Source organism: Pocillopora verrucosa, chromosome 5 (assembly GCF_036669915.1).
Source record: "Pocillopora verrucosa isolate sample1 chromosome 5, ASM3666991v2, whole genome shotgun sequence".
NCBI lineage: Eukaryota > Metazoa > Cnidaria > Anthozoa > Scleractinia > Pocilloporidae > Pocillopora > Pocillopora verrucosa.
This window is the reverse complement of record NC_089316.1, coordinates 7,551,973-7,562,346: the sequence shown is the minus strand read 5'-3', so window position 1 is coordinate 7,562,346 and position 10,374 is coordinate 7,551,973. Positions and strand designations below refer to the sequence as shown.

Genomic DNA, 10,374 nt, shown 5'->3' with positions numbered 1-10,374 from the left:
AATGAAGTTCATGAGCATATTGTTGATGATCTGATCCATTGTTCGAGGATATTTTAAAAGCTTTTTCGATGAGAAAAGAAAAAAAAATTGAGTGACGTGAAAGACCGACTTTAAACTGGAATATTTTAGAAGGAAAATCCAAAATATTTGTTAGTTTTGCTTAAATAACCGATACCAAATGTCGATCGATGAACACTACGGCTTCATATGTACTGTCGGGTTTCAGCAGAAATTAATTGTGAAATTCTTACTTCTTAAGGAGTGGAAAACAAAACGGTGACGATGGCGGCTTGTTTCCTGACGCCTATTTACACCTCGTCAGAAAAAAGGTAGCTAATGATTGTTCATATAAAAGGACCTCTTGTTGCAGCGTTTAGATCACCCATGATGAAGGCATTAGACAGGGGTGTTGAAACGTTGGGTCTATGAATTGTAACTTCTTCGGTTACATTCATTAAACCTGTAAACCAGAGTAGCATCAAACCACGGCTGATCTCGGTATCTTGCGGTTTCCCAGGCCGTTATCACATCTAAATAAAAGTCTGTGATCACGCTTTCCACTCATGATTTCTAATCACAATTTGTGTGGCTCCTACCTCCTGTAGGAGGCAAGGCCACATATGTTATTTCCTGTGTGAACAGGCTATCATCACAGGCATAGTCACGGCGTCACCACGCTTCAAATCTTTATTCCCGTGATCACTCCTTTAGCAGTTGATCTTTTCAGTGCAATATTTTCCAAATTTTGCAATCAAATGTACCTAATCAACATCTGGAACCGTGTACAACTCAAATGTTTGCCAGCAGGAAGTTTAGACGCCCACCAATGAACGTCACGTTTCGCTGTGAAGAATAAAATTGGTATCAAGCGTGAGCAAAGCATTTATTTCATTTAATGCGTATATTAGAAAAATGAGCGATTTCACGTTTTTTGTTTTTGCAGCAACCTGAGGGATACGGGATGGATACGAAACACTCCTAAAAAGAGCAATGGGCCTTTCCGGTTTTTTTGTTTATTTTTGTTTTTGTTTTTTTATCATTGCGAATTCCTTCCTCCTCTCCTCCGTTTCCCTCAATTACATTGCTAACCCCTCACTACTATCAGCAACTGATATAGGTACCATTAAGTGATTAACAACAATTGAACACTAGCTTTGCTTGCGTCATGAGAATTGCCTCGCGAATAAATTAAGAAGTACGTAAAGTTTTATTGACCAATTCTTACTGCGCAAGTTGTACGCACTGCATGTAATTCAAGCCGGTGAACAGTTTTCAGTTGAGCGGTCAAAAGTCATGACTTATTCCTATACCTTTATTATATCTAGTTTACGATCATGACAGCCAATATCACTCACGAATGTCAACAGTGAAGAATATCGACCTTACATATTAATAGTGAATTTGTTATAAAAACATTCACAACGAACTGATCCGTTTTCAGGCCTTTCAATTCCCTGTACCCGGCTATGCTGGAAATTTCATAATTGTCTTCTTCCGCCATTAGATCTCTACTAAATCATATACGTTGCATTTAATTTAATGTTAACTCCACGACACTTAGCTGAAAATGCTCCAGGTAAGATAAATGTATTTATTAAGAGCACGATTTCTCTAAAACATGATGACTGATTTTACTATTCTGCTCTATTTACACAGCTTAAAAAGCTGACCTAAAAATTATTCAACCAATCTTAATTACCTCCGGTTAGACCATCTGTGATTTACTTTAAATTCTTTTGTTTGTTTTTTTTTGGTTTATAAAGAAATGGTGTTTATAAGTGTTTATCTCATCTTTGCGCTTAATATTCGTCACGGGTATGGAAGACAAATACTTGTCTGAGGAATCGTGTGCAACTTTAGACTCTTAACTAACTTTTAACTATTCTTTTTGTCTACCTTTTAACTTCCTCACACTAACTTAACACTAGCATCTGGGATTTCTTCTCTACGCCATTATTAATAGTTTCATAGGATTGAAACAAGGACAAATTTCTTTCAAAACTCTTCCACTTGGAAACTTTTTTTTCATTTTAAGGTAAAATTGCGAGGAAAAAGTTAAATTTAATACCATACCTTACTTCCTCACACGAGATAGTATTAACACACACTTGTCCTTACATGATCGTGTTACTTTCTTTTTAAAGCAACTATCAGACTGAACATACCATTAGCACTAGCAAAAGCGGCATATAATTTTTAAAATTAACAAGATACCCGAAAAAAATTACTCAGTTCTGATTGGTTAAGATAAAAGCAGTCTCTAGGTAATTCAATGCAGAAGAGGGTCAATTTAGTGCAAAGAAGTAACAAACGAGACTGAACAATTCCTTGAACTGTTTAGCCGGTCTTGGACTTTCCTACGCCTTAAGATGTGAGAATATCTTTGTATATTACTGTTTTGATCGTACGCAGTTGTTTTGACAGAACGCACGGTTTGAAGAAATTATTTTTGCACTTGATGTGCGCGCTTTGCTTCTGCATAGTTATGATAAGCTATATTGTATTTTTTTCACGTATATCATTAACAAGTAATCACATGATTTTTCTCGTGCTATTTGAAATAAATAAGCACTTGTAAATTTTTTCAAAGACCACATATTGCACTCGCCTTAAGGGCTCGTGTAATTTTGTTAGTCTTTGAAAAACTTTACTCGTGCTTATTTATTCCAAATTGCACTCGAAATCAAGTGATTACCTATAAAAACTGAAGCTAAATTATCATACTGTGCTATATATTGCGTCCTGTATAGCAGCTTCTAACGTTTAGAGAAAAGAGTTTCGTCATGTTTTGTCAGTTATCATGCTAATTCCTGCTTGTCTAGGATTTCCCTATTTAAGCATTTTCCTTTCTATACTTTTCTTTGTGTTTACTAGTAGTTTTTTTTAGAAGAAATTAATTATTTGTGATTATAATTATGAAAGAGATACTTTGTAAAATGTGAAATTCAAAGTATTTTTGATTACACGTTAAAGGGACATCATCAGCGCATAAAATTTATAGAAGAAATTAATGATTATCATAAAATAGGACTTCGAAAAAATCCTAGATTATATGCACCTAAGGATCAATTCATGAGTTCTCTTATTTCTTAAAATTTTTGCTTTAAATTCCGTCTGTACCACAGTAACGTGCATTACAGGATGAAAGCTTCAAAAGTTTGTAGATATAGTATGATCCACAGTTTTTCACAAAAATCCTGTTTGACACTCTGCAACCAGCAGGGCGATCACTAAAGCAGACCTTCCTTTGAACTTTACCATCTTCCACTGTAGGATGAGCACCATCCAACCAGCCTGACCAGACTGTACCACATCTGTATGCTGGCACACGTGTTGTTGGCATTTTTGTTCCCGCAGCTCCCACAAGACGATACCATCCCTTAGAGATTTTGTTGTCACACATCTCTGAACCGTAAGGCGTTACGTAACTTATCTTTCTATTGGCATCCCTCAGGTTTTTATAGTGATAGCATGGATCAGCTACAAGTTGAAATAATTATTACAACAGGACTTAGGTTATTAGAAATGACAAGTACATAAAAAAAAAAGGGTGAAGCAATTCTTGCGTGGGACATTCTCAGACCGCGAAGCTAAGAAATAAATATGGGAAATAAAATATGTTAACTACGGAAAGCAGTATCTGAATTTGTGTTTCCTCTTTCTTCAATAACGCATTAAAAGACAGCTTTCAGCAAACTTAAGGCGCAGCTAACGTAGTTTACATACAACTAAGCAGCAATATGGTCTTTAATGGCCACCTGAATAGGAAAGACTTAGATCGAGTCTAACCTATAGCAACCTTAACCAATTTAATGGAATGGTAGATACCAAAAGTACCTTCACAGTTTAAACCATTTCCGATATATTTAGGATTACAGGAACAGCTGTATGAGCCCTGAGTGTTAGTGCAAGAGGCATTCGGATGGCAGTTGTTCATTTTCACGGCATGAGCTTCACAGCATTCGTCGATGTCTGAAATAGAACATACACATTACGTCAAAATCAAGCTACAAAGAATGTTACTCAAAAGAATGTTTCATGTTTCGTCTATTATTGTTGCAACGCCCATCCAAGGCAGAAAGACACAAAAAGTATCAACGATGAAGGGGTTCGTAATATGATTTAAGGCGGAGTAATACAAATAATCCGATAATTAATTAAATAAGTTCGGATATAACGTGTGCTGTCATCGGTCGAAAAAGCGTGCTTTATCAGAGTACTAAAAACATAAAGCTGAGCTAAAACTGTTACGCCATTTTCCAAATTATACTTTTTCTGACCATTTCTCAAACTTCCCTCTACCTTTTTTATACTAACTAAAATTGAATTTCGGAATGAGCGAAGTAGTAACAGAAGAACCAAATTGAGGTTTTAAAAGATGCTGAGCGCCGTAATTTACGCTATGATAACATGAGCAGAGACGCAAATGCTTCTTGACTACATTTAGTGTTTCTCTCTACACTTCGTTCGTGTTCCAGCTGCTTCGTGCACGCTTAAAAAAAAGCAGCAACAACAGACAAAAATTCATTGTAATAGTCAAAACGAATATGAAGGCTTCTGAGATTATTGACTTTACCTGTACAGTTGCGTCCATCTCCAGTATATCCAGGTTTGCATGTGAAAACGTGTGATCCGTGCGTGTTGTTACAAAGAGCATTTAAGTGACATTTGTCGGAATATGTTTTGCATTCGTCAATATCTGTCAAAAAAAAAAACAAAAACAAAAACAAAAAAAAAGAGAAAAGAATGGAAGATGGGATTTGTGTTTTATTCAAAAGTCATACATGCACATGTCTATGAAAAAAAGTGGAATACTCATTTGCAATTTTTTTGTTTCATGCGATTCTTGGGTTGGACCTACAATTCAAACCGCTATTTTCAATTTTTTTTCTGTGGTACGGCAAAGATTATCTAAAGCATACGCTATAAACTGCTCTTGTTTTGCTATGGGAACACAAAACACGTTATATATACAAAAAAAGAAAGAACGAACTAAAATAAATTATCCATGACCGCATTTCCTTGCTATTCCGAATTCACCTGTGCAATTTTGTCCATTTCCAGTATATCCAGGCTGACAATCGCATACGTGTGATCCATTGGTGTTGGTGCAGTTTGCATTCTCGTGACAAGAGTGGTTTCCTTTACACTCGTCAATGTCTATGAAACCACAGATGGAAAAATGGGATTTCAGAATTATGCAAATATTGCTGTGGCACGAGCCTTTACTGTGTTATCTAAGGCATACGCTTTAAACTGCTCTTGTTTTGCTACGGGAGCACAAAACACGTTATATATACAAAAAAAGAAAGAACAAGCTAAAATAAATCATCCATGACCGCATTTCCTTGATATTCCGAATTCACCTGTGCAATTTTGTCCATTTCCAGTATATCCAGGCTGACAATCGTATAAATGTGATCCATTGGTATTGGTGCAGTTTGCATTCTCGTGACAAGAGTGGTTTCCTTTACACTCGTCAATGTCTATGAAATCACAGATAAAAAAAAATGGGATTTCGAAATTATGCAAAAATTGTTGTGCATAAGCCATTACCGTGTTTAAAGAGAGCAAGCCGTGGCCGTTTTCAATCTTTTGCTGGATTGCGAGAACGCGAGATTGTCGTACCTGATGAAAAAAAGTTGTCTACGCAAAAAACCTATCTCTTAATAACTTTTAGTCAGGTAACTGTCTCACCTATTCCAAACAATTAAAATATGGCTTGCCACGTTACCAAAATAAACATCAACAAACAACCAACCAAACAAAATCTCATTACACTATTCAACAAGAATCTAAAGGCTTTTGAGACTAATGAAGGTTACCTGTACAATTATGCCCATCTCCGATAAATCCAGATTTGCATATGCACACGTATGATCCGTTTGTTTTATTACACGTAGCCTCCTTGTGACATTTGCCAATGAATACCTCACATTTATCTGTCGTAAAATTAGAAAGAAAGAAGGACCAAAAAAAAAAATACATGAATAAATATCAATTACAGATATAAGCATTTTGATTTCTATCAAACAGCCATAGGAACTCAGCAACTCAGAAACTCACGAAAACCTCAATTTATTTGAAGCTTCCTGCTTTTAGTAGTTTTCTGGCCGTACTTTTCAATTAAGCTATTATTTCTGAGCTCTCCTCGCAGTTACTATATTAAGCACTCGACGTACGAATGAACTGCTCTTATTTTGCCATGGAAAGGCGTTGAACATTCAAGGTAAATAAAAAAAATAAACGAATAAAACAAAAAAACAAAAACAAATACAAATACAAAAAACAAAACAAAAAAACAGCAAACAAGCAGACAAAACAAAACAAAACTAAAATATACAAACGAGCGAACGAAGAATACATTAAACACGCTCAATAAAATATAGTAAGAAATTTTTCTTAGATTCTAAGATTCAGCACTTTATACAATGAGATAAATTCACGCCACTTTCAGCAACTAAAGAACGGTTGTCATACCAGCATTGAAAATCAGAAAAAATCTCATAGAGGTTCATTTCAAGTGTTGACTTAGACTCATACCCTTTTCACAATATTCTCCTTTGAATCCAGGAGGACACAAGCATCGATATCCCTTGAGTGTAAATCCAGACTGGCAAGTGGCGTTATTTACGCAGTAGGGACTCTTGTCACAAGCGTTCTAAAAAAAAAGGAGAAACGAAATACCGAATGATTTAAGACACAAAAATTTCTATAAACATTAATTTTTGTTATTATATTATTCAAAGGCGATAACTTCGAAAAATCGATTTGTAACTCACCTTCGAGCCGCGATAATAAAAAGTGGCATTAGTTGTCAAATGACTGTCGTATTTTAGATGAGTGGCGTTATTTAGTTCACAGATGTGAAGTGATCTATTATTCTCTGGATCTTTTTCGAAGTTAAGACTGACACAGTGGTCGTTCAGGTAGCACAGTAGCTCACAGTCATCCAAGTTACTGACGCCTTTCTTTTCAATGGTATGGTTTACCAAACGTCTTTCGGCAAAGAAGTAGTAGTCCGGAAACACCATTGCGCGCTCTCGCTCTAAAATAGACAAATTGGAATATGATTATAAGGCATACTTTTCCGTCGCAAAAAAAAGAAATTTCAAGTAAAAATTTCTAAGAACAAATCTCTTCGCAAAAATTCTCGGATCTCAGCAAACTATGGTGGCAAATGCGTTAAAAACGTAAGTCAAACATGGCAGTCGGTGAGAAAAACGATGATTCGTTAGATGTAATTGAAAATTTGTGAATTGCTTCGCCGTTTTCTACAATTAAACAATAACATAAAAATACCTTTATTTGAGAGTTTGGGGGTTTCTGAGATACGGAACATTTACGTCGAATATTTCGAGTTTCACATGAGTTTGGCAATTCAAGAAGCTCGTACGTTTTTAGATGAGTCTATCATAACGATAGAAAAGACGAGCTCATCAAACACTCTGTGAAATTCCTACTACAGAGGGAGTTAATTGATGTTTGCATTTTTTGATGCATTTTTCATCAGTGCAATGAACACAATTTAAATTCTTTTATAAGGAGCCTTTAATATCTCAAAAACTTTGACCAGAGATGGTCTTAAAGTGAAAGTTTTTTTTCTTCTTTTTTTTTCTTTATATAAACAGGTGCTTGACTATTGAGTGTTTATTAAAGAAATTTATAACTGAAGAGCTCCTCTGCGGCTCTTTTCTTCGAACGACTTTCGTGAACAAAGGGAATTCATGCAAATTTAAGCCGAGAAAAATCATTGTTGTTTTGCGTCAACGAGCAGAGTTGTATTCGTTTTCGAGAGTTTTCTAAACGGGCAAATGTAGAATGAAATTTTATTTCTTTTACCTTTGCGAGCCAATGAAAGTTGTTTGAATTGCTTAGCTATGGTGAATATAACCATCTCTTTATTTCCCTCATTTGTTTTCTGAAAACAACTCATTTATCTGTTCATCGTTTTAATTCATTAGTTGTTTTTCTCATGTCGAATAAAGTCTACCCAAATCATTTTTCTGCTATTGAAAAATATTGATCACAGCAGCAATTTTTTTTAAACACTGAAAATATATATTTAAATAAATTTTAGTTTGAGGAATTCTTGCTGGGAGATTGATTATGAAAGAGCACAAAATTGGAAAATTACACGAAGCTTCTGTGCAAAGGTTTTAAAGCCTCCAATTCGAAAAGCAATATTTAAAAGGATTTTGCGTCAAAGGTTTTATTTTTTCAATCCCACACAATGGTTAAATTACATGAAGACGAGCTACCCTATTTTTTATAGACAGATGTTTAAAACCAGTACAAATTGGTCTATTCCAAATGCCAGCATTGTTCTTCTATAAAAATAACTTCGCTTAAGTTGGCTAAGAGCGGCCAATTTTTTTTTTCCATGCAAATTATCAAATTCCCGTCTGCAACACAACAACGAAATGTTTTTGATAGAATTGATTACCCTTCCATGTAAATATGAGCTGATGAGCGTTAGGATTGAAGTTGCTATGAATGAAGCAATTCTTCATCGTAGCAGTTCTTACTTTTTTTTTTTTTTCCCGATATGGTTCATCATAATGATACGCCTTTGTTAAATACTGTTAATATCTACAAAAGAAGTTTACAAGACTGAGGTTCCTCCTTTTAAAAATCATCTTTGTTGAATTCAGGTTTTTAATTTTGTCATAACGACACGTTAATAAGCTCAGTGCATCAAATGTTGTAAATTAGCGAAATAGAAATAAAGAATGACGGAAAATAAGATAGCACGGGCTGAAGTATGAATATAGGGATGGAAAATGATGCGCATTTTGTAACTCACCTTTACCAAACGTCAAGTAAGTCGTCGATGAAGTCCATACTGCGAATACTAGAAACGCTGAAAATTCCATGCTTCCTCAAGACAACGGAGCTCAGTATTGATGCTTTCAGTGTGCCACAAATTTCGCTTCGACCACCTGCATTTGATAATGGATTTAAGTGATAGAAACCGACCTATTAGTATTAAAAATGGGATGTTAACAAAATTAACAGCTGTAAGTCCTGACCCTGCAAATAATATACGTGGGTACGTGATTTAAAGTTTGCGAATGAACACGTTTCCAATGTCTTCCTTTGTGCCAGTTAGAAACACTTTGGTTTTGATGGGCTATTATTCTATCGGTGTTCATCAACAGATTAGAAAAAGGGATTTTACCACACAAACTTCCATAACATTAATAAAAATATTCTTAAGAACATTAGGTGAATAATGTCATAGAGTCACATAAAAAGCCAAGTTCTCTCGAGTTTCTAAGAACTCCCAATTTTCCAGATCAATCCATAAATTCAACGTTTCTTCGTCTGTTTTTTTTTGTTTCATTCTCAGGGAAAACTCCTTACAAGTTTAATTGAAGCGTCAATAATTGACGAAAAGAAAATTCTCACAAAAATAAGGTAATAAAAATAGATCTTATGTACCGAAAGTCCCCCTCACGAAATCCTGCGGATAATGGTAATCGGTGTGTAGGAGCAGACAGGCTGGCGTAACCTTATCCGCCAAAAAAAAAAACACCCTCGCACAGTTAGCTTTCATTTTCCAAAAACATGAATTCTTTATTAAGACTGTATCTTGAAATATGTCTGAAATTATAAAATAAGCCACGTTATTGGATAGATTGTGAGTCTCTTGTTCTAACTCGACGAAATGAATAAGAGAAACTCCTTTTTGAATTTAGAATATCGTGTTTTAAGTTATTAAGCTGTACCTCCCACTTCACTACAGCGAGCAAAATATTTTCTCGTTCGGCCCTCCTACTTACTCGAAATAATACAGAAACGCAATAATTTGAGGTCCTAAGTTATTAGCCATTTCATCTTCCCCGACATTCATTAACGTCAAAATTGATTAATGACGAGTTCTAATAGGCTCTTTAGTTTGAACAAACAATAAATCTCCCGTAGATGGTGGATATTTAACAACAAAAATTTCATAAATTTTGTGAGCAACTTACGACCTATGTCTCGATACATCAGGATTGAATAGAGATTGTCGAAGAAGAACCCCTGAATGTTGCCATTTTCATCTCAAAGATAATAGCAAATTGATGTTTGCAAAAAGTGTACCGTAATTTAAGATTGGATTCATCCAAACCATTCAGTATCGGATCTAGCTTCCAAGGCCTTCATTGGAAGAACCTTTAAATTATAAGACATTTTCAGGTTTTCCTCCGTTAGATAAAATTGTTGCAGACCTAAGGTTAAAGAGACATGTGGGCCAACATTTGGTTCCCGACTTATCTTTCTGATGGGAAGCCATATAAATCAACTTCCATATTTTGTCTAGGTTCTTCTTGTTCAGAATCATCACTTTTGTCATAATATGAACGGAATTCAAACGAGCTGCATATT

The 10,374-nt window shown here is 35.2% G+C and overlaps 1 protein-coding gene across 1 annotated transcript; it reads right to left on the bottom strand.

Moving 5' to 3' along the window:
• Window positions 1–3,103: 3,103 nt before the first annotated feature.
• LOC131770647 (uromodulin-like) lies at window positions 3,104–8,876 on the bottom strand. Its single transcript, XM_066166317.1, has 8 exons — window positions 8,807–8,876; window positions 6,783–7,048; window positions 6,538–6,661; window positions 5,826–5,942; window positions 5,367–5,486; window positions 5,041–5,160; window positions 3,838–3,972; window positions 3,104–3,480 (listed from the first exon to the last, which is right to left on the bottom strand). The coding sequence occupies exons 1-8, from the start codon at window positions 8,874–8,876 to the stop codon at window positions 3,104–3,106; spliced, it is 1,329 nt and encodes a 442-aa protein (XP_066022414.1).
• Window positions 8,877–10,374: the final 1,498 nt, after the last annotated feature.

What these genes read in the sequence shown, in the direction of transcription:
- LOC131770647 (XM_066166317.1), bottom strand. Translation starts at nt 8,876, where the DNA reads ATGGAATTTTCAGCGTTTCTAGTATTCGCAGTATGGACTTCATCGACG. An exon ending in AGATGGGCATAATTGTACAG is followed by an intron (nt 5,487 to 5,825) that starts GTAACCTTCATT and finishes GTGATTTCATAG; the next exon opens with ACATTGACGAGTGTAAAGGA. An exon ending in AAATGGACAAAATTGCACAG is followed by an intron (nt 3,973 to 5,040) that starts GTGAATTCGGAA and finishes GTTCTATTTCAG; the next exon opens with ACATCGACGAATGCTGTGAA.